The sequence below is a fragment of the Ovis canadensis genome, chromosome 1, assembly GCF_042477335.2.
Source record: "Ovis canadensis isolate MfBH-ARS-UI-01 breed Bighorn chromosome 1, ARS-UI_OviCan_v2, whole genome shotgun sequence".
Lineage (NCBI taxonomy): Eukaryota > Metazoa > Chordata > Mammalia > Artiodactyla > Bovidae > Ovis > Ovis canadensis.
The window spans coordinates 167,832,629-167,857,128 of NC_091245.1; the positions used below are offsets into that span (position 1 = coordinate 167,832,629).

The 24,500-nt window shown below is 39.4% G+C and overlaps 1 protein-coding gene across 2 annotated transcripts in view; it reads left to right on the top strand.

Moving 5' to 3' along the window:
• The first annotated feature begins 4,668 nt into the window (after nucleotides 1-4,668).
• Nucleotides 4,669-24,500, top strand: part of TBC1D23 (TBC1 domain family member 23) — a 55,673-nt gene continuing 35,841 nt past the window's right edge. The window contains exons 1-3 of one of the 2 annotated variants that reach the window (XM_069551206.1): nucleotides 4,669-4,971; nucleotides 22,415-22,526; nucleotides 24,326-24,431. In XM_069551206.1, the coding sequence (XP_069407307.1) occupies nucleotides 4,919-4,971; nucleotides 22,415-22,526; nucleotides 24,326-24,431 (271 nt within the window). In that variant the 5' untranslated portion in view covers nucleotides 4,669-4,918. The remainder of the gene's footprint in view (nucleotides 4,972-22,414; nucleotides 22,527-24,325; nucleotides 24,432-24,500) is intronic. The other variant, XM_069551198.1, reaches the window with a different exon arrangement.

Consider the following 24,500-nt stretch of genomic DNA (forward strand, 5'->3'; position numbering starts at 1 on the left):
CAAAAATACTAGGAAAGTTACAAGTATAAAAACTTGTAGCCAGCTAGAGAATGTTCTTTGGGCATAGTAATACTGTTGTCATCTCAGGAAGTGAGGCATGTTGGGGAAAATGTAGATAAACTGGATCCAGATCAAGAGGAAAGATCAGAAAACTCATTAAAATGAATTTTCTCATTTTCTCTAACTCATGAGTTAGAAAACTAACTTAGCAGACTGGAGATCAATAACCCAATCTGGTGTTTGTCCTTTCAGAAGACAAGACAAGGTGAAGGGGAAGCGTGGATGACCCTGATCCAGAGCAAGAAAAAAAGGAAAAAGGGCTTATGAGCAGAAGACTCAACCAACATCGAGATCTGCAATAACTCAGTTCAGTTCAGTTCAGTGGCTCAGTCATGTCTGACTCTGCGATCCCATGGACTGCAGCACACCAGGCTTCCCTGTCCATCACCAACTCCCAGGGCTTGCTCAAACTCATGTCCATCAAGTCAGTGATACTTCTCCTCCTGCCTTCAATCTTTCCCAGCATCAGGGTCTTTTCCAATGAGTCAGCTCTTCGCATAAGGTGGCCAAAGTATTGGAGCTTCAGCTTCAGCATCAGTCCTTCCAATAAACATTCAGGACTTTTTTTTTTTTTTTTTTAATCTCCTTGCAGTCCTAGGAACTCTCAAGAGTCTTCTCCGACACCACAGTTCAAAAGCATCAATTCTTCGGTGCTCATCGTTCTTTATGGTTCAACTCTCACATCCATACATGACCACTGGAAAAACCATAGCCTTGACTAGACAGACCTTTGTTGGCAAAGTATTGTCTCTGCTTTTTAGTATGCTGTCTAGGTTGGAAATGGCTTTTCCTCCAAGGAGAAAGCATCTTTTAATTTCATGGCTGCAGTCATCATCTGCAGTGATTTTGGAGCCCAAGAAAATAAACTCTGTCATTGTTTCCCTGTCTATTTGCCATGAAGTGATAGAATGGGATGCCATGATCTTGGTTTTTTGAATGTTGAGTTTTAAGCCTGCTTTTTTGCTCTCCTCTTTCACCTTCATCAAGAGGCTCTTTAGTTCCTCTTTGCTTTCTGCCATAAGGGTGGTGTCATCTGTGTATCTGAGGTTATTGATATTTCTCTCGGCAGTCTTTATTCCAGCTTGTACTTCATCCAGTTCGGCATTTCACATGATGTACTCTGCATATTAGTTAAATAAGCAGGGTGACAATACACAGCCTTCATGTACTCCTTTCCCTATTTGGAACCAGTCTGTTGTTCCATGTCTGGTTCTAATTGTTGCTTTTTGACCTGCATACAGCTTTCTCAGGAGGCAGGTAAGGTGGTCTGGTATTCACATCTCTTTAAGACTTTTCCACAGTTTGTTGTGATCCACACAGTCAAAGGCTTTGGCATAGTCAATAAAGCAGATGTTTTCTGGAACTGCTTTTTCTATGACCCAGTGGATGTTGGCAATTTGATCTCTGGTTCCTCTGCCTTTTCTAAATCCAGCTTGAACATCTGGAAGTTCTTGGTTCACATACCTTTGAAGCCTCACTTGGAGAATTCAGCAGCCTGGATATCAACAAGCCAAACACAAGCAAACACTGCAGAGAGTGTGGTGCAGCCAGCGCAACATGTTCAAGCAAGAGGAACCAAAGGCATGCCAAGTTTCAAAGACTTTGGCTAACAAGCAGATTCCTAGAATTACCACTGGAGGAAGAGGATGTCATCTTGGTGGATATCATGAATTCAGAGTGAGTACTCGGTATGACACTGAAAGGTTTGATAAGTAAGGAACAGATGATTTAAATACTTCAGAAGATATCATCACTAAATAATTTCTATTGAAATCTTGGCCCCACGGGGTATATATCAATGTCATATTGATCCTGTTGGGAATGGCTACATAATTTGTGGGGGTACCTAGTACAAAATGAAAATGAGGGGCCTCCTGTTCCAAAATTATTAAGAATTTCCAGGGCTTCCCTGACAGCTCGGTGGTAAAGAATCCACCTGCCAGTGCAGGAGACATGGGTTTGATTCCTGATCCGGGAAGATTGTACATGCCTCAGAGCAACTAAGCCCATGAGCCACCTGTGCTCTGGAGTCGGGGAACTGCACCTACTGAATCCTGCTTGTCCTAGAGCCCATGCTCTGCAATAAGCCTCTGCAATGAGAAGCCTGTACATGGCAACTAGAGAGCGGCCCCCTCTCATCACTAGAGAAAAACCCACGCAGCAACGAAGACCCAGCACAGCCAAAAAGCAATCAATACATAAATAAAATAATAAAAGAAAAGAATTTCCAGATGGCATGGAGTCCTGTGCTATTGTACAGACTACACGCCCATGAAGCTGACCCTGGCCCTATTAAAGAGAGTGCAAGCTGGAAGTTTTGTCTTCTACAGAATGAACAAAAATGCTTGAAAATGTCAAGTGATATATTTTTAGTGGAATAATATTTTTACCACATGGAGTATAAAGCAGTCACTGGCTTAATTACTCTCAAGATGAATTACAGTTGAGGGTTAGGATGACCTTAACTGATGAACAACTGTCATGTCACTGGCTTAACAGTTTTAAAAAACATTTTGGAAAAGCTTCTGAAAACCCCCTGACAACAACTGAAGAGACCCAGTAGAGATCCTGAATATTGGGATGGTAATTTGACCCAGATCCATGCCTTTTATTCTTTTTGATAGCTGTCATCTAGACTCTCATTCCACATTAAAAGAAATTTTCCCCATAGGACTGATCATCATGCAGACATCCTGGACTTAGAAGTGGATGCAATAATGTGGCTCTTTGTTATCTTTCCTTTGGGGAAGAGAATGAACATGTTTTTGCTTAGAAATGAAAGAGCTTATTTAATCAAATAGTTTTAAAAATTATGAAACATTTTAGATACCAAGTATAGGCTCTATAAAGAATGCAGAACACCTACATAGCCTCTTCCCAGCTCTTTAGAAACAAAATATTAAAAATATAATTGAAGCCATTTTCTCTCCTCCCACAAATGTAACTGTGAGAACCACAGAACTTAACAGCTCTGTCCAAACCCTTGCACTAGAGACCTGATTAAACACTAGCATCATTTTTTAGCAACTTAAGGCTGTGTCCCTAGAATGACCTGGGCTCCCACTAAACCCCATTAAAATGCCTGACTGAGGAAGTGCGATGGCTGCCAGGAGAATTTACTGTTTGATCAAGCCAAGACCTGACGTTAGGCTGCTGATCTCTCTTGGAGAGAGAAAAGACTCACAGTTGTGAATCTGTATCTCTACAACTTAGAAGTGTCCTTCTCAAGGCCTGAGAGCCATTCCTTTGAAATGTAATCATCAAGAAGAACAGGGTCTCTGCCTCCCAATCTCTGTGGGAGGGAAGAATCCTAACCTTGAAAATTGCCAGCGAGCAGACACTGCTGGTCTAATCACAATGACACTGACCGATGCTTTGTGATTTTTCACTTGTCTGACTCTAATGAGTCCAGCTCTCCCTGCTCCCTCATTCTCCCTTTAAAACCCCTAATCACTTCTGCAAAAATCAGAATGGAGCTCAGCCCTTTCCTCTACTGCCAGTGGTTTCTGAATAACATCTGTTTTCACTGCTTTAACTAAAGGCTGTCTGTGTTTATCTTTGAGAACTGCCATTCCAATTTTTCTGTGTATCATTCTGCTACATTTTTTAAAAAAGCAGACATGTATCTATTAAGAAAAAAATATTGTGCTGCCTATTTTTAAAAATCAAATATAAATGACACCATTCTTTACCTACCCTTGTTCATTTAACATCATATTTTCCAGATTTATCCGTATTGTTAGATGTGGTTCTACTACATCAGCACTGTGTCCAGGTTGGCAAAAGCATCTCCCTAGGTCCATTCTCCGGAGCCTCTGCCCACCCCTAGGCCCATGAATGGTCAGAGTGGAACAAAAAGCCCCTGCTTTGGTGGTGATGGTGGGAACCGAGCTTGGATGTGCAGGCAGAGATAGCCACCAATGTGGAGTGAAGGGGAAGTAGGGTGGGAAGAGATAAAACGTGGCAGCTCTCTCTGCTTGGAACTCCAGAGTTCTAGATTCTAAATTTGGACTTGACTTTCTGTGTTTACATATGAAATATGTTTATAAACATGCAATATCAAGTCCAAATTTATAATTCTAGCCTTGGTGGCTCAGGCGGTAAAGAATCCGCCTGCAATGCAGGAGACCAGGGTTCGATCCCCGTGTAGAGAAGATCCCCTGGAGAAGGGAATGGCAACCGACTCTAGTATTCTTGCCTGGAGTATTCTATGGACAGAGGATCCTGGTGGGCTACAGTCCATGGGGTCGCAAAGAGTCGAATAGGACTGAGCCACTTTTCACTTTCACTTCCATGTTTATACATGAAATATGTTTATAAAGGTGGGAGCCTAGAACATATCTCCTTTACTGTTTAGCTTTAAAAAACCCAACTTTTAAAGCATTCAGACATAAAGTATGTGGCCTCCACTTGTACTTTTGACCGCTCCACCTTCCCTGTGGCATTTCCCCTCCACTCCTCCCTCCACTACTTAAAACTGTCAAATATGACTTTAAGCAGGACGCTAAGACGCAAAGAAGACGCTAACTGGACGCCAAAAAGGGACGCTCATAAGGGCCTCTTACTAGGATCCGCGCTCTCGCCAAACCCCGCCCAGTGCGTCCGGCCAAGGGCCCGCGGCATCCTGGGACGTGTAGTCTTTGGAAGGGCAGCGGCTCTCCAAGTCTCCTCCTCCAAGCTGCCTTTCGCCCTCGGGACGTCGTGACGTCGCCTTCTTCCCATCCCTCGCCTCCTCCCTCTTCCTTTCCCTCTCCAGAAGCTTGGTCCCAGACTTCCGAAGACCTTTTACGACGTTGGGTATGAGTCGGTCTCGGCGCCGGGTCCACTTTTCGGCAAAGTGACGTGGACGTCAACAGCAATGGCGGAAGGAGAAGAGGTCCTGCCACTGCCGACGTCGGGCGACGAAGGCTGGTGAGTAGAAGCCCCAGGCTGCTTCGCACTGCCCTTCTTTTCTGCGTTGTCACCATCCTGCCCGTCCCCGCGGCCCCGGCAGGCGCCGGCATGGAACGGGAAGACCCGTGCTCGAAGCCCGGAGCCCTGCCCCGCCCCCTCTGCCTGCCGGGTTCCCCTCTGCCAGCACGGTCCTGCCCTAGGGGCTAAAGCCAGACTCGGAGAGAGAGGGGTCTCGTCCAGGTGCTGGGCTTCCGTTCGGCTTTCCAGCTTCATCCGCCGGCTTCCAAAACATGCTGGAGAAGGGGGGCTTCGGGGCTGGGTTTGCCCGGAGTCCCTGGCCTGGGGAGTCAGAGTAGGCTGCTGGTTAGGAAGGAAGTTTCGCGGATTGCAGATCTCAGGCACTGGGATACTATTTGAAGAAAAGACCGCTTGAAATGACTGCCGTAGCCTTTGCCTGAGGGTTCAGAGGTTGAGCGATACACCTAGGGATGACTCCCTCCCACGTAACTGAGACATTTTTAGTCCTAGTTTTCATTTCTCATTCCAACAGTTTCCACCTTTCGTCTCCTTCACACATCTTTTTCCTTCCTGCTGTTTTGCTCACAACTCGATTTCAGAGCTTTGGATGCGACGTAGGACACCGCTGTTGCTGTCTTCAAGCCTTTGAGCGCTTACCTGATTTACAGTCAGGGTTGTGGGGAGGACTTCTGACCATTTTTGGTAGGCTTTAGTCACCTAGTTGTTAATCTCTGGGAAAATCTCCTATTTTTGAAATAATTGGTCTTCACAGTACACTTTTAGGAATAACATCATTTAAAAAATGGAACCTTTAGAGGCTTGTCGAATTTTTACAATTGATCTAAATGCATTGACCACAGGTATTAGATAGTTTTGAATTTGCCTGTTCATCATATATGTACAGCTCACTGGCACTCTATTTGTCTAATAATAATAATCCAGGACATTTGTAGACATGGAGTTTAATCCCTCTGAAAGAAATGGAAATCGTTGAAAGGGATAGATAATATAGTAACAGTAATTGAGAAATTCAGCTCTCACTTAGCAGACATCAGGCATCACCTTATCATCAATATATGTACTGTTGATGTGCAAGGTGTAAGATAAAAACTTACCTAGATGTACTTTTTTTCCCTCAATTGACTTACCTTGGAGTTGGGGACCTGTAATGGGTACACTTGGTAAGAAGATAAAATTGCCCTAGTTCTTTGGACGTATTAATAAAAGTGTTGTGAAAGTTCTGGGAGACAGAAACCACGTCCGCTTGGAGTCATTGGGGAAAGCTGTATGGGGGTGGGGTTGTTTGAATTAGGCCTTGAAGAATAACTAGGATTTAGACCAGTGCTGTCCAATAGAAATGCAATGTGAACCACATAGTAATTTAAAACTTTCTAGTAGCCATGTTAAAAACTAAAAAGAAACAGATGAAAATAATTTTAATTATGTATCTTCTTTAGTTAAATATATCCAAAACCTTTCAACATGTAATCATTGTTAAAAAACAAACAAACAATACTTTCACATCTTTTTTGTACCAGGTCTTCAAAATTCGATGTGTATTTTACAGTTAGTGTTCATCTCAGTCCAGTCTAGCCATGTCTCAAATGTTAAATAGCCACTGTGGCTGGCAGCTAAGGTGCAGGGTCAGATTAACAGAGCAGAAAGGTCTCTGAATGAAGTAATAGCATGAGCAAGGACATAGACAAGAAAATTGATGATTTGTTTGGAGAGTAATGACTAGAATGTCATAAAGTTTGCCGTTTTGGAAGAGTGAATTTGTTGTAGTGTAAATTGGCTGTCATCAACTGATTGAAGGCCAGGAGGGAAAGTATTTCTAGAGAAAAGGTGTCTTTGAGGAGCTCTTAGGTTGGGAGGATTGTGAACTTGTGTCTGGTTGAGAGGGGCAAGGACCGTGGAGTGAATGCCGGTGGTAGCATTTGTTCTCTCCTAGCGTTGCTGTTTCTTTGGTGAGGCTTCCTGTTTTTGCTGTTTGTATTTTCATGAGTGGAAGAACCCTGAGTGTTCTCTTGATTTTTATTCTCCCTCCATTCTCTTCTAATCTTTATCCTTTTTCTCTACTCACCCCAGTCACTGGTCCCCTAGAAGTGAATTTAAATAGAGTCAGAAAAGACATTCGCATTTGGAGCCACAAGTTCAGTAAAGCCTCTGTCCTTATGGTGCTTCTTGTATACACTGGAGCAGCTTTATTCTTTTTAAAAAAAATGCTGTGACATATTTATTGTAATCTTTTGAGATAGAAAATTTTCTGAAATGTGTTAAACATCTCGTTGTGTAACCGAACTCATCTTAATGATTTAGGGTCATTCAGTTTACAAATGTGAGTGTATAAAAATAAAACTAGGTCCCTGTCCTTAAGGAATTTGTGGTCTAGTTAGAGGAGGCAGGTTTAAGAACATGATTTACTGTTATACTTCTGTACTACATTGAGACCTTTAAGGCCTATCTAGGCAGAAAGGGTAGACTATTGCTGTTTAAATGCCCCTCTGTAGCCATCCCTTTTTTAGTTTGCTTTTCATTAGTTTTCCCTGTTTGCTTTCTTTGTTGTCAGTGGTATCTCACTCTTTGATCCTGACCTGTGAAACTCAGTAGCTGAACTTGTTAAATTATCTGTTCATTTGTAAAGAGGCTCAGGATGGGGCCTGAAGAACTTGAAAGTACAAGATGTCACTTTTACTTATTTACTGTTTTTTAGTTATGTTCTGGATCAGTGCTTTTCAGAATTTAAATGTGCATTGGGATTACCTGGAGAGCTTGTTAAAATTCAGATTCTGATTCAGTAAATTTGCTTGGGACCTAGAATTCCATATTTCTGACTGACCAGCTACTGGGTGATGGCATTTCTGGTTCATAGTTTTAGGTGATACATATCTCCAATGAGTTGGTCAGGGGAATTTTTCTCTTTACTATGTTATATTGTATCATCTAACACATTATACTGTCTCTATTACATAATTATACTTTAGTGTTAATCTGGTTACATGTTTAATCACTGTTCTGTATCATCTTTCTTCCTTTATCGTTGCTTTGGGAGGACTTTGTCTAGTTGTGGCAGGCGGGCACTACTCTTTGTTGTGGTGCTTGGCCTTCTCATCGCGGTGACTTCTTGTGTTGCAGAGCACCGGCTCTAGGTGCTCAGGGTTCTTGGGCTTAGTTGCTCTGTGTCATGTGAAATCTTCTTGGACCAGGGACCGAACCCATGTCCCCTGCACTGGCAGATGGATTCTTATCCACGACAAAACCAGGGAAGTCCTGTTACTGTTCTTTAGATTGTGAACTTCTCAAGGGCAGTGCTGATGGCAGGTGGCTCAAATGTTTATTGTCTGAATGAAGATACAGATTTTTGTAAAATCATGTGCGGTAATATACCAAGATGTCATTTCATATAAATTTTCTGACTCCAGTGTTTTTGTAAGCTGCATAATTGTTTGCTGGTGTAGTACTCATTTTTTTGTTTGGAAATCTAGGGTTATCAGAGTGAGAAGGCAATGGCACCCCACTCCAGTACTCTTGCCTGGCAAATCCCATGGACGGAGGAGCCTGGAAGGCTGCAGTCCATGGGGGCGCTAAGAGTTGGACAGGACTGAGCGACTTCACTTTCACTTTTCACCTTCATGCATTGGAGAAGGAAATGGCAACCCACTCCAGTGTTTTTGCCTGGAGAATCCCAGGGACAGGGGAGCCTGATGGGAGGCCGTCTATGGGGTCGCACAGAGTCCCACACGACTGAAGCGACGCAGCAGCAGCAGCAGCAGCAGCAGGGTTATCAGAAACTGCCTCAGCTCTCAAACTTTCTGAAATTGCAACCATATAAACTCAGAGAGCATGGAGAAGTCCTTGTAAAATTGTTTGCAGTTTGAAATGACTTAAATTTAATTAAGATAAGCTACAGATTTGAAAATAAAAGAAGTATTAAATTATTGTAGTTCAGTAATTGGTTATTCTTCTTCTGGGTATTGAAGAAACCAGGTTTGCGATTGTGGCTTTCATTTTCTGATGCTTTTTTTCTGAAATAACTCCTTAAAATCTAAAGTCTTGATTAAAAATTTTTGTTTTGGTAAACACATCGTGCAACAACTGTTGGCATTTTAAGTTTGTTAAGTTAAAATTTTTTGTACAGCTTTTCTTAAATTGTTGTTAAACTTTTGTTAAAATTTTAGAAATATCAGTTTCATTAAGAGGCTTCTATTGTCAATTTGAGATGTGAATAGGAATTGTTTTGAGAATAATGAGGTCTTTTTCAAAGTTTTGTGCGCTTTGTAAATAGTATTCTGTGCTTTTCATTTCATGAGCATGGAAATAGAGATTTAAATTATCACTCAGGGATTAGGTGGTAGCAATTTCAGAATGATATAATCAATAAAGAAACACATTTAATATGAAAGAGAATGAAACCTGTTGCTTAGAATATTGATAGCGTGTAGTTCTGGGAAGACTAGATATTATCTTACATAAAATGAAGAGAAAGTGAACCATATTGGTTTGAATTAGGAGTTTTTAAGTTGACAACTGTTTCATTTTGTGAGGGCAGACAAATTATGAAGACTTATTTTGTTTATGCTATTTATATGAATGTTATTATAATCCGGGTTTTACTGGTTTTGGAGGTAATTCCTAAATAAGAGATCCACAGGTAAGAGTTAGTAATTGGTTTTTGCATGCTAAAGAAATGTATTCAGTTAATTTATTTCCATGTATTTGTACTCACTGCTAGGAGTACAGGTGCATCCCTATCTAAGTACAGTGAGGCAATTCAGGTAATTCTGTACTAATGAATTGTACTCTGATACACAGCCAACTCATGAGTAGGTGTCTTCTGAGCAGAATTGATAAAGTATGACTGACAAGTCATTTCTGCTGCTTATGGTGAAATGTGGATTCTACTTGGTATAAATCAAAGGCAGTCCAGTCCTCCCACACCATGCATTAAAAAGCAAAATAGAGGTTAGCAAAGCTTTCTTAATTCATTCAGCTAACATTAACTAAATACTGGTTATATTCAAGCTGCTATGTAGTGTTTAAAAAAAAATTGAAACATTTAAAACCAGAACTGTGCATTGTTTTGATTTGCTTTGGCACTTCAATTTTTTCATCATTTAAAGAGGCAGTGCTTGAAGTGACTTATTTAGATATTGAGAATTACATACAAAAGCAAATCAGCCCCATATATTAAGTTCATAAGGGCAAATTGTTGTTTGTTGGGAATGCAAGAGCAGTAAGAACCAGTTAAAAGAAAACCTATTTCCTGAAATTTAATGTACATTTATTTTTAAGGGTCTGTCTCACCTTTTTCACCTGAGTTGAGAAAAGGATGACTAATTAAATAATTTGTTTCACATCTTCCTCCTTCTTGAAGATTAAAGGAGTTTTTTCTTGTCTTTAAGCTGACATAGCATTTTGTTGGTTTTTTCATTCCAAACCGAATGCTGTAATGTGTGCTTTCCTTACTTTAAAGCAGTTGTTAGCATAAAACTAGTTGGGTGGTATTTAATGATTTTAGTAAGAAGAAAACATATAAGAAAATACTATATGTTTGCATAGAACTTTATCCTTTGTATAATGCTTATATTTACTATCTCATTTTGGCTCTTAGAACAATTCTATGAGAAAGGGAAATTATGAGTTATTGTCCTTTCCTTGTTAGGGCTGAGAAGATAGGCATAGGGAGTTTAGACAGTAGACCCAGTTAGTGGAAAATCTGGGACTTGAACTCATGGCTCTCTAAGCCTTTCTTTCTAAAGTTGATTACATACACCGTGTATAGTTCACAGATACTTTAACAGACAGAGAGAATCCAGTTAAAAATATGCTAATCTTACATTCACCCATGTGTTCTAAACCTACAGTATTTAAAGATGTGCTTTGTTGACCACATGTGTGCATTGTCTGTGGAACCTATAAGGCTCTAAGGATATGCACAGGCTGTGTGCCGCATTGCCTTTCCTGCATCCATAAGAAGGGGTAATTCATGACTGTTGTGGTGGGATGGGATACAGAGCGTTATATACTATAACTTCATGTCTCTTTGGGTTTCGTAATCTGTTCTCATTCCTCTTGCCAAAAATCACTTAAATAGATTAGTTTTTTTATGCTGAGATACTGTGGTTACAAATATCTAGATTATATATCTAATATTTTATATATTTAACTAAATGTATTTATGTAATTATATATTAAGTATATGTGAATATATAAGTAATATATATGTATCTATATAATTTGGAAATAAAATTATAATTTGTTTTGATTTACTTATTTAGTCTGTGAGAATGCAATAGTGATATTTAATTAGAACATATAAATAATTATACAGTTTTAATTACTATCACCTCAGTAATTTTTTCATTGTTTATATTTAGTGATGTTAGGAAAATAAGAAACTTCCTTTTAAAATAGCTTCCTTATGAAAGCTGTCACTTCCTTGTGGAAGGGTCACTGTCCCCTTTAAATAGTTTCTAGTCTCTGTTTTGAGGTGTAAAAGTGACACATAGAAGGATGTATTCATCTTATGAGCAGTTGAATACCAAACATTCTTAAACTTATTTTGTAGATGCCATTTAGATCTAACCACTGACATGAAAATAAATTGAGTTCCTTTGTTGTTGAATAAGTTACCACTGATAGATGGAATTCAGGTTAAAAAATAAATCCATTATGTGTTTCTTTGCCCATCTCTGATCTCCATTGGTAAAATATCTTTGGGAAGAACTGCCTAAATGTTGCAAAATATTGTCATCTCATTTGCAATAACTGTTCCTTTATCTTCCAAAATAGTGGTTTCATGAAAAGGAATATTGGTAGTCTGTCTTTTCTCATTCCAGTTTTTTTTCTTTTTATTTATTTTTTAATTGAAGGAGAATTGCTTTACAGAATTTTGTTGTTTTCTGTCAGACCTCAGCATGAATCATCCGTTGGTATCATATATCCCCTCCCTTTTGAACTGCCTCCCATCTCCCTCCCCATCCTACCCTTCTAGGTTGATGTGGAACGCCTGTTTGGGTTTCCTGAGACATATAGCAAATTCCCATTGGCTCTCTGTTTTACATATGGTAATGTAAGTTTCCATGTTACTCTCTCCATACATCTCGCCCTCTCCTCCCGTCTCCCCATGTCCATAAGTCTATTCTCTATGTCTCTTTGTCCATTGCTGCCCTGTGAATAAATTCTTCAGTACCATTTTTCTAGGTTCTGTATATATACATTAGTATACAATGTTTATCTTTCTCTTTCTGACTGACTTCACTCTGTACAATAGGCTTTAGGTTCATCCACCTCATTAGAACTGACTCAAATGTGTTCCTTTTTATGGCTGAGTAATATTGCATTGTGTATATGTACCACAGCTTCTTTATTCATCTGTTGATGGACATCTAGGTTGCTTCCATGTTCTAATTATTGTAAATAGTGCTGCAGTGAGCAATGGGATACTTGTGTCTTTCTCTCATTCCAGTTAGAGTAAAGTGGAAATTTGTACTAGAAACAGGTAAGGTGCTATTTTGTGTTGACTTGTGCTGTTTTCATCCCCTTTTCTCTGAGGCAAAAGAGGTACAGTATTTTCCGTTTCCAGATGAACTAGTGCTTTGGTTGTTGGGTTGGGGAAAGACTGTGATGCATTTCTTTGTGCACTAAATGTGCTGGAAAATCGCTTTATATGTATAGAAAACAACAGAGTGTTGGGGACTTTTTGCTTTGAGGAGGCATTGAAGAGGAAAAGGATTTAGAACACTCTCTAAAGTTAACTTCTCATTAGTGGAGAGAGTTCTCCCTTTTGTGAGCCAAGTCTTAAATAGTAAATGCATTGCAACGTTACACATACGGTAAAGTTGTAAGCACTTTTTTCTCTTAATGCTTGCACAAAAATTCCTGAGTTTATTCTTAGCAGAGGAAGGGGCACCATTGGTATACCATTGGTGCAATTTGATCTACATGGGTTATGGGTCAAAAATAAGCGTATGAAAATTTAAAGCATCTGGTCCATTGGTATTGTAGTTAAGTTTAGTAGTTTACAGAGCAACACAGTGCTGAAATATTGCAGCTATCGTGTATGGTTGTCCCCTCAAACAAGGAGGACTAGATTTAGCACTTTCTCTACTTGGCAAAGCTTCTAGTTAAATTCTGCAGATGATTACAATATTTGATAGGGGAATCTCCCAAAACTGCTTTGGTAGATCTGATCCTGATAATAGTTTCACTGTTTCTTCTTTCAAGCTGGTGGAGTGTTGTTTTTCCCATATGTATATTTTAACAAATATACATTTTGTTAAAATACTGTAACAAGTGTGGCTGACTGACAAGAATCCAGATAAATTCAAGATTCACAATTGACAAACTTTGCTGTCATGGACGGTAAGCTGTCATGGCCATTTCCAAATGTGTCATCATGCGGTTTGCTCTTGGGATGCTTTGGTAGTTGGAGATTGATGTTTAAAAACACGTTGCATATTACATATTATGGTCAATTCCATCCATATCTACTGTACAGTTGAATCTGTAACAGAGTTCTCTTCTTTTCACTTCTAACAAATGTCACGCAAAATAAGTTCCGGCAGATCTTTGGTGCTAATGTCTCATGAGCTGGGCGTTAGGAAACAACCAGAAGTATGATGGCACAAGTGAAGTCTTGCAGCCGCAACTCAGCATGTGCAGCTTGCCACTGTTACACAATTTGCTGGTGCGCACAGGTAGTTAGCTGGCTGTTGTTTTAGTTTAAATAACTGATCAGAAGCTTGTGCTATGTATACATGGAGAAGCTGGCCGCGCATTGCTTAACCTGTGCTCATAGTGGCTTACATTCTAAGCATACCGAGGGACGACTGTAGTACTGCTAGCAGTCAGAGGTTTGAATGGTATCCGAGGCAGTAGAAATAGCATACTTAAGATGTTTACGCAGCAAGTGTTGGCTTTTGTTGATTTCCCCAGTAATGCAGTTTTTGTCTTTTTGTTTTAATCAAATAATAATGTATCTTAGATCTTGACCACTTAGGACACAAAACTAATTTTTTTTTTTTTTAGTTTGTCATTTGGGTTTTCACTAGTTTCTCTGTACTCTGCATTTAAGCTTAGGTGACTATATACCTTCTAGGTCCTAAGTGGTTTTTTGAACTACTCTACTCTCTGATTTTTAAAATAATAATAGAAAAGGGTTCAATTTTAAAGAATTTTGAAAGCTAGTAAAGTTGACTTTATTTACTTGATAGACTGAGAATTAAGACAACTGGTTTCCAAACTAGAAAATATTCTACTTTTAAGTGTTTTAGCAACTTATCTCAGTATGCTCGGGTGACAGAGTCTATTCTGAGGTTGAATAGGCCATAGGAAATCACACAGGCCGTCTGATAAGTTGCTGGGAATGATTGCTTAATTCTAGAGCTACTTCACATGTATGCTTTCTATATGTAAAAAAAAAAAAAAAAAACAAAACCATGCTTCTTGAATGCTCATTTTGTCTTTGGAGATTTACTCTTGACTAAATGAAGAGTGACTTAGTATTCCTACACTCATGTTTGCTCTTGCTCTCTAATTTTAGTTTTTTCCACATTTTACTACTGTTTCATTTGTGCCGCATGAGTTGTGACACGTGTACCCAGCAGTGGTTCATGTGAGCAGCAACTCACTGTCGACACTCTTCTTTTTGGGGAAACAGTGAATCTTCACTGCCTTTGGAGTCTTGTACAAGACTGAGCAAGAAAGTTGGAAAAGACAAAGTCAGGCAAGGTGTAGTTATTAAGAAGAAATAGAAAGCAGAGAGTGGGAGTGATACTCTAGCAGAAAAGAAGATGGCTCATGTGCTGTATAAATACTCTCCACCTCTTTTGACTAGATGGTATCTGATTCTACGCTGTTTTATAGGTGAAGAAACTGAGTTTGTATCTTAGGTCACACGGCTGTTAAAGGTGTGTGGAATCTGATGTCACATTTTCTGACTTTAAATTTTATACAATTTTCTCTGTAAGACACTGTCTCTAAGCCATTAAATTCATGATTCTTGATGCTTTTGCTATTGAGCTGCCATGGCAACTGTTTCGGAGTCTGTTTCTTTCTGCTAGTTATTTAACAAGTAGTATCAATTTGAGAAGTTAAAGAGGCAAGGCAAACTCTTTCCCTCAGCAACCCTAAGGTATATGGTTTGGACCCTTCATAGTGATGTGCTCTCATCACTGAAATGGTCAATGAAGGTTGACACACAAGCTGCCTCTTAAAGCCCTAAATTAAAGAGTCTCTGAACTTTTTCTGTTACTCTTTTATTACATTTTTATTGAGGCAGAGGAACCAGAGATCAAATTGCCAACATCTGCTGGATCATGGAAAAAGCAAGAGGGTTCCAGAGAAACATCTGTTTCTGCTTTATTGACTATGCCAAACCTTTGACTGTGTGGATCACAATAAACTGTGGAAAATTCTGAGAGAGATGGGAATCCCAGACCACCTGACCTGCCTCTTGAGAAATGTGTATGCAGGTCAGGAAGCAACAGAAGTGGACATGGAACAACAGACTGGTTCCAAATAGGAAAAGGAGTACGTCAAGGCTGTATATTGTCTCCCCGCTTATTTAACTTATATGCAGAGTACATCATGAGAAACGCTGGGCTGGAGGAAGCACAAGCTGGAATCAAGATTGCCGGGAGAAATATCGATAACCTCAGATATGCAGATGACACCACCCTTAAAAGCGAAGAGGAACTAAAAAGCCTCTTGATGAAAGTGAAAGAGGAGAGTGAAAAAGTTGGCTTAAAGCTCAACATTCAGAAAACGAAGATCATGGCATCTGATCCCATCACTTCATGGGAAATAGATGGGGAAAGAGTGGAAACAGTGTCAGACTTTAGTTTTTGGGGCTCCCAAATCACTGCAGATGGTGATTGCAGCCATGAAATTAAAAGACACTTACTCTTTGAAAGGAAAGTTATGACCAACCTAGATAGCATATTGAAAAGCAGAGATATTACTTTGCCAACAAAGGTCCGTCTAGTCAAGGCTATGGTTTTTCCTGTGGTCATGTATGAATGTGAGAGTTAGACTGTGAAGAAAGCTGAGCACCGAAGAATTGATGCTTTTGAACTGTGGTGTTGGAGAAGACTCTTGAGAGTCCCTTGGACTGCAAGGAGATTTAACCAGTCCATCCTAAAGGAGATCAGTCCTGGGTGTTCTTTGGAAGGACTGATGCTGAAGCTGAAACTCCAGTACTTTGGCCACCTGATGTGAAGAGCTGACTCATTGGAAAAGACCCTGATGCTGGGAGGGGTTGGGGGCAGGAGGAGAAGGGGATGACCGAGGATGAGATGGCTGGATGGCATCACTGACTCGATGGACGTGAGTCTGAGTGAACTCCGGGAGTTGGTGATGGACAGGGAGGCCTGGCCTGCTGCGATTCATGGGGTCGCAGAGTCGGACACGACTGAGCGACTGAACTGAACTGAAACTTTTTCTGTTGCTCTTTTATTACATTTTTATTGAGATGTAATTTATGAATCATAAAATACATATTTCAAGTGTACAGTTCAGTGGTTTTAGTATATTTCCAGAGTTAAGCAATCATCACCCATAATCTTAAGTTTAGAGAATTTTCATTACCCCCAAAGAAACCCCATACCCATTAGTATCCCTCTTATTCCCCTGTCACTTCAGGTCCTAATGATCAACCTTCTGTATGTATACATTTGCTAGTTTAGATATTTCATGTAAATGAAATCCTATATGTGTGGCCTTTGTGTCTGTTTTCTTTCACTGAGCATAATTCTCAAGGTTCATGCATGCGTTACATGTTGTCAGCACTTCATTCCTTTTCATTGCTTAGTATTCCAGTGTATGAAAACACATCTATTCATAAGATGATGATGTTTCTACTTTTTGGCTTTTATGAATAATACATACATTTAAGTACTACTTTTTGGCTATTATGAACAATACATAGAACTAATGTTACAGATATTTTTTAAAAGTTTTTTGTTGTTGCCTTTTTTAGTGTGGTAAAACATACATAACATAAAACTCACCATTTTAACAGGTAGAATCAAGTGACATTAAGTACATCTGCAGTGTTGTGCAGCCATCATCATCCCAAACAAGAACTCTTTACCCAGTAAGCAATAGTTCCCCGTTGCCCCCTACCTCCGGCCTCTGGCCACCTCTGTTTTACTTTCTGTCTCTTTGAATTTCCCTATTTTAGGTACCTTATGTGATTGGAGTCATACACTGTTTGCCCTTTTGTGACTTCTTCCCCCTCACCCCCTTAGCATTTGTCTTCAGAGTTTGTTCATCTTGTAGCATGTGTCAGAATTTCCTTCCTTTTTAAGACTGATTAACATTTCGTTGTCTATATATACCACATTTTACTCATCCACTCATACATTGATGATGATTTGGGTTGTTTCCACTTTTGGGTGTTGTGAATAATATTTCTGTGAATATGGATGTACAAATTCCTGTTTGAGTTCTTTCAGTTCTTTTGGGTATATCCCTCTGAAGTGGAATTGCTAGGTTATATGGTGATTCTCTTTAGCTTTTTAAAGAACCGCCAAACTTTCCCACAGTTGACTGCACCATTTTGCATCATTTCCACTAGCAATGCACAGGAATTCTAATTTCTCTGTATTCTTGCCCTCCTCCCCTTTTTTGGATATTAGCTATTCTAACAGATGTGTTATACAGTATCTTGTTGTGATTTATGTACGAGTTTCTGGTGTATGTGTTGTGTTCTCTTTGGCATACTGCAAACCTAGGAGTAGAACTGCTGGGTCGTATTTCTAATTATGAGGGGGTTATACTTTTAACCATTCAGTTTGTGAGAAGTGCCTCTGACTACCTGCAGCGGAGCATTTTCTGGTTTCTTGCTGACAGTTGTGCCCCTGGAAGCACACTTTGGCTGTGCTGGGTCTTCATTGCTGCGCTCGGGCTTTTCTGCAGCTGTGGTGCATGGCCTTCTCCTTGTGGCAGCTTCTCTTGCTGCAGACCCCGGCGCTAGCGTGCACAGGCTTAGGAGCTGTGACTTCTGGGTTCTGGAGCCCCGGGCTGGCTGCCCCAGGGCCTGTGGGATCTTGCCAGACCAGGGGCTGACCTGTGTCTCCTGCATTGGCAGATGAGCTCTTAATCACTGGACCACCGAGGAAGCTCCTCATTGTGGTTTGAGTTTCCCTAATGGCTAATGATGTCGTGTGCCTGTCGGGTGCTTATTGGCTCATTGTGTATTGGTTGTTTTTTTTTTGGAGAAAGAAAAGTAGTCAGATATGTTGGGAATGTCAAATCAAGGTAAAGATTTGATCATTCGAAGTAACATAGGGAGAGTGGTCCCCCTGGAGTTGTGGGCATTAGAGAAGGAAGAGGGATAATTGGGTGTGTAAGAGGAGGAGGTGAGTTCGAGATGAGGGAGACGTGGTCACATGTGTTGTCAAGAATACTTTCAGAAAGCTTTGCTGGGACAGGAACAACCGGGAGTGTGGAAGGACAGGAAAGTTTGGAGGAGTTTTTGTGCTTGTTATTGATGTTATTGTTTCTAATAGCAATCCTTGAGCATGTTGGCTCAGAGGAAAGAGCAATAGCAAAAGAGAAGTGGAAGAGAGGGGGTAACTGGTGGCACATGGCTCCAGAGGAGTCAGCGTAGGGCGGGGGGTGGGGGTGGGGGTCAGGGAGATAAGACTCACTGAAGTTATCAGTGTTAGACTAGAGAAAGAATCCCTAGACATCTATGCATGTAGAAAAGAAGGAAATGATGTCTGGGATAAAGATCAGTTACTTATTTTTATTTTGGAGAGTGGCTGAGATCAAAGGGAAGAGAAGCCTGCTGGCCTGTATTTTCTCTTTGCAATCAGAAATAACGTCACCTGAAGTAAAGTGACTAGGTAGGGGAGTCTGAAGAAAATGGTGGGTAGGAGAAGATTTTCAGGTAGATTGATGCCTAAAAGAAATAAATGGTGGTGAATCTATGATAGCATCGTGATTGTCTCTGTTTGGGAAAAAAACAGTTGTCTCTGTTTCCCGATGAAGTCCTCCTAGAGCAAAGTATGGGAACAGAGAAGGCAGAACTGGTTAGAATAACCCAGTGTTAGCAGTTTGTAGCTTTCTGAATGTGTTGGGAAGGTGAAGGAGTGAACCTCAGGGCGTTAAGAATGTGCTTGCAGTGTTAGGCCATGGAATTAATACTGACGAAGCCACATGAGAATTCTAACAAATCTGTGCCACCTTTCACCCTCTACTTTTAACTCCTTACACAGGAAGGAGGACATGGGGAGGACACCCCTTCACCAAAATTAATTTTCTTCCATGCGATAAAAATAGAACCAAATATTTTTACATCTTTTAACTTCCTTTAAAGTTTATCATATACTGTTTGCCTTGCTGTAATTCTAAAGCAGCTTGGGTTACAGTGCTTATTATTGCATGATTTTGCTATAGAACATCAACTCTGGAGGAATTTTGTTAGACTTTATTTAAGTTTCAAAAATATATCATTGATAGATCATCGACAGTATACTGGAGTGGGTTGCCATACCCTCCTACTCCAAGGGACCTTCCCGACCCAGGGATTGAGCCCATGTCTCCTGTGTCTCCTGCATTGGCAGCTGGGTTCTTTACCACAAGCACCATCCGGGAAGCCCTAAACTGTTATGCAAACAAATATTATAGTTTCAAGGTCACAGAGGCAGGAAGACATGCATTCCTGCTGCTTTGCAACCCCAAATGTTTGGATTTGTTTTGTCTTAGACCTTCTGAGCAGAGAAGACAGTTACTTCTTTTTTATATTTACTGAGATAATTAAACACGGCCTGTTCTTGTCTATTTTTAAGGCCTGTCGGACTGTCTAGTACATTTTGGTCAACTTTTAGCTTATAGAGATAGTGGGGAGCCACCATAATCAAAAAAGACTTTAAAAAGCACAACCCACTCAGGCATACTCCACCAAACATGCATTTTTTATTTGAATGTTAGGTGTTGCTTGTTGGAAAACGAAAAGAAACTTGCTCTGGGGGAAGGAAAATTCTGAGAGCTAAATACAGTCTCTTGATAGGAAATTGACTCTTACATGAGTTATTTAGCTTCGCTGTTTTCAGCTTTTTTACTACATTTATAAGCTCATTTGTAATGTTGAAATTCTGATAACTGAGCCTTTGAACTCCTTGTTCAGAAGATAACATTACTTTTAATTATTTAGTTTGTGAGAAGTGCCTTTGACTACTTTAGTGGAGCATTTTCTGGTTTCTTGCTTATGGTTGTGCTCCAGGAAACCACATTTGTGGTCCGCTGGGGACAGCATCAGAGAATCCAATAGTGGCTGTATCATCAGAGAGGTGCTTGTACGTTATTATCATCATCAAGTATATTGAGGGTTGGACATTTTGCTCCAAAGTACTGACTTTGTTGTCTGCAGTAGTAAGGAATTTGGCAAAGTTTAAAAAGAAACCAAAGATTTTGCACTGAAAAATGAAAAAAATTTTAGTTCTTCATTAATTTGATAAAAATAATTTCATCTCATTAAATGGTATTTTCAGTTCACTTACACATTTAATCATTTAAAATTAATTGTATTTGTTCATCAAAGATCCCACTAAATTTTCTCTGTTTAATGGTTACAAACAGTCCTTCAGATTCTGACAGGCTATCTTGTACACTATGGTCAAACAGAATAGATGAAGCCTGGTCTTTATCACTTGTAGACCTTAACTATTTCTCAACTATGGACTGAAGCCTCTTTCTTTCATTTTCTGGTCCAGCACTTTGGTGACCAAATAGCAAAAGAATGAAATGTTTCTTATGTGGTTACTAGTTACATTCTCAAACATACGAATTTGTAGTAGCTTTGTTAAGAAAATCTTTCAGATTTGATCCCAGCTTTTCTGTCAGATATGATCCCAAGTGATTACATTTTTCATTTAATTCTTTTCCATTAATGGGACAGCACTTTAGGAAAGTTATGTATTTAATATTCTTGGAATCCTATGAGTAGAGGAGATTTACGTTATCTTACTGAGAGAATATGTAATGGATGTAATTTAATTTCTTCAAGAACCAGAAACGTGACAAAATCCTGGTTTCCTGATCCTAGTGGAATGCTCTGCCTTTTAGCCTGCTCCACAGAATTTTAGAAATTGCCTGGCTCGGGATTTTTATTTATATACATTTCTTATGCATTGTATACTAAAATTATAGATAATGACTGGAACCTTAGCTTTTGAGAATTCTGAGGGAATTAGAATTTTAAGTAGTTATTTCCCAGCTAAAAAATAATCCAGACCCTTGTGAAGGTTTTTAAATTATTATTTCAACTTACAAATAATTTTACAAATTTTGACCATATATAAATGAAAATAAAATTTATTTCGTGCTTTTCTCCTTAAACATAGTAGACGAAATGTAACTGCTTGATGATTTGCCTGATAATGTACTTGATGTGGTAGTGGTTTGCTTTGATATTTAATAAATATAGGGATACCATTGGGTTATTTTTTTGTTCCTCTAACATTTATTGACTGTTCACTATAAGCCATGCACTGTTCTGGGCATGATATCTGTATAGTTTTGTACTAAATGGCAACCCACTCCAGTGTTCTTGCCTGGAGAATCCCAGGGATGGGGGAGCCTGGTGGGCTGCCGTCTCTGGGGTTGCACAGAGTCGGATACTTAATAGTATCAACAGTAACAGTATTCCCATACCTTGAATTCTTGGCCCAATTTTATGGCTTCTCCTTCCTGCCTCTATCTGAGCATAATGTTAAGAGCATAAATTCTAAAAGTAGGCTGTTAAAATTTGTATCCTGGCTCTGCTATTACTAGATGTTTGACTATAAGCTATACAACCTCCCTTTACCTCAGTTTTTGCATCTGTAAACTGGGACCAGTAATATAACCTACTTCATAGGGTTATTGCAAGAATTAAAACACACACACACACACGTGAAATGTTTGGAACAATGCCTGGCACAAGGGTAGTCCTACAGAAAGTATTAGTCATTATCACTACTATGAATATTAATATTACTGTGAATTCTTAATACTGTTTGTCCTGTTTACTCTTTTTAAATTAATCTTAGAAAACAGATAACTAAGCTTGCTAGAACTAAGTGTAAAATAAGAGTAGATTGACTATTTGAAACCTGAGATTTCCTTTCAAGAAAACAAAATGCAGTATGTGCTTTGATACTGCATTTTGGCTGCTGAACCTTTTTTTCTTAGTATGTACTATCGCTCAGTTGTGTCCAGCTCTTTGCGACACTATGGAAGGTAGCCCCCAGGCTCCTCTGTCCATGGGATTCTCCAGGCAAAAATACTGGCGTGGAATGCCGTTTCCTTCTCCAGGGGATCTTCCCAACCCAGGGATTGAACCTGCATCTCCTGCATGGTAGGCTAACCTCTAATAGGGCATATTTCTTGAGGAAATACTGAGGAAGGAAAAAAACCCCAAAATTTATCTTAATAAAGAGGACTTGTTTTTCAGGGAAAAAGATCTTGAAGAAGCTCTGGAAGCAGGAGGTTGTGATCTTGAAACTTTGAGAAATATAATTCAAGGGAGGCCACTGCCTGCTGATCTGAGGGCTAAAGTTTGGAAGGTAACTGGAAACTAAGACAAATAAAATGTAATCAGTTAAGAACAATATTTTAAAATTTTGATTTTCAGCTTTCTTAATTGCAGAGGACTTTATAATGTTATATGCATTCCACATTAGAAAATTTATCAAATAGAGCAGCTTGCTAAAGTGTGTGTTTCTGTGCAAGTGGAAAGTTTTAGTGTCTGACATTTTGAGACCCTGTGGACTGTAGCCTGCCAGGCTCCTCTGTCCATGGGATTTTCCAGGCAAGAATACTGGAGTGGGTTGCCGTTTCCTTCTCCAGGGGATCTTCCTGACCCAGGGATCGAACCTGGGTCTCCTTCATTGTGGGCAGATTCTTTACCGTGTGAACCACCAGGGAAGCCTGTGATTCTGTAGTGTTTGGTATATTTAATAATTTAGGTTTTGAAAGGCAGTTCTTCCTTTTGTAACCATTAGAATTTATGTTTATGAAGATTATTTAGTGAAATGAGAAAGTGCAACCAATGAGTAAAATAGGATATATAATTGCAGGTACGGAATTATCTCAGATATATATATATATAAAAGATGGGAGAGGAAATAGGTTTCTGGGTGTTAGAATTACAGGAGATTTTCCTTTGCTTTATTTTCTGCTTCAGCTGTTCTCTAGTTCATGTATATTATCATTTTTTAATTTTAAATTAAGATTTTGTTACTATTAAAATAGTTCCCATTGTTAAAATGTGTAAGCAAAGGATAACAAAAAAAATATCTACCACTTACAGGTAAAACGCATAATAATATTTCAGTGTTACATCTTATTTTTTCCCCTCTGCACATATATATATGTAACAGAAATAGAATTATACCTGTGCTTAGTATTCTAAATGTTACAGAAATTTAAAACTCATGTAAAAACATAGAGACTTGTTTAGTGAACCCCCATGAACCAGTCACTGAATTGTAACTGTTGTCAACATTTGGCCATGTTGCTGAACCTCTGATACTTTGGCCACCTGATACAAATTATTGACTCCTTAGAAAAGACCCTGATGCTGGGAAAGATTGAAGGCAGGAAGAGAAGGGGACAACAGAGGATAAGATGGTTGAATAGCATCACCAGCTTGATGGACATGAGTTTGAGCAAGCTCTGGGAGTTGGTGATGGATATGGAAGGCTGGCATGCTGCAGTTCATGGGGTTACAAAGTGGGACACAACTGAGTAAACTGAACATTTGGCTGATCTTACTTGATTAGTATTCTATCCTTTTCTTCCCACCCCACCCACTGTATTATTTTAAAGCAAATTCTTGGCAGGGCACTAAAATATTTAGTATGAAAGTCTAAAGACTTTAAAAACAGTAATGCTATTACATTGAAAAGAATTTTAATTCTTTAATGTGTTCTCACAGGATTGAGGGGACACAGGAGCTAAGTAGGGTCTTCTGTATAAGGAGGCCAGTCCCATTCATGTAGTGCTCTTCCCTCAAGACTTGATCACCTCTCACAGGCCCCTCCTGTAAATACCAAAACATCGGGAAATTTGTTCAACATAAAGAATTTGGGAGAGGGGACACAAAGGTTCATTCTGTAGCATTAATGATGTTTGCTTGAAATAAGCTTACATGTGTAAAATATTATGTAAATACTTTGTGTAATTCATTTTATTCACTGGTTTAACATAAAATAGTAAAATTTGATATAGACATTTTACTTGTAATTTTTGAAGTATACATTATTATCCCTAAATCCAGACCTCTAATATTATTATAACATATTTTTCAAGAGTGAGAAATAACATAAGGAGCCAGTTGCTTTTTTTTTTCTCTTTCTTCCAGATTGCTCTGAATGTTGCAGGAAAAGGTGATAGTTTGGCATCATGGGATGGTATTTTAGACCTGCCAGAACAGAACACTATTCACAAAGATTGTCTGGAGTTCATTGGTAAGTTTAATAATTGTTTTCAAGCAGTGATAAATTCTGCAAATAATTTTTGGATGGAGGAGTCACTGT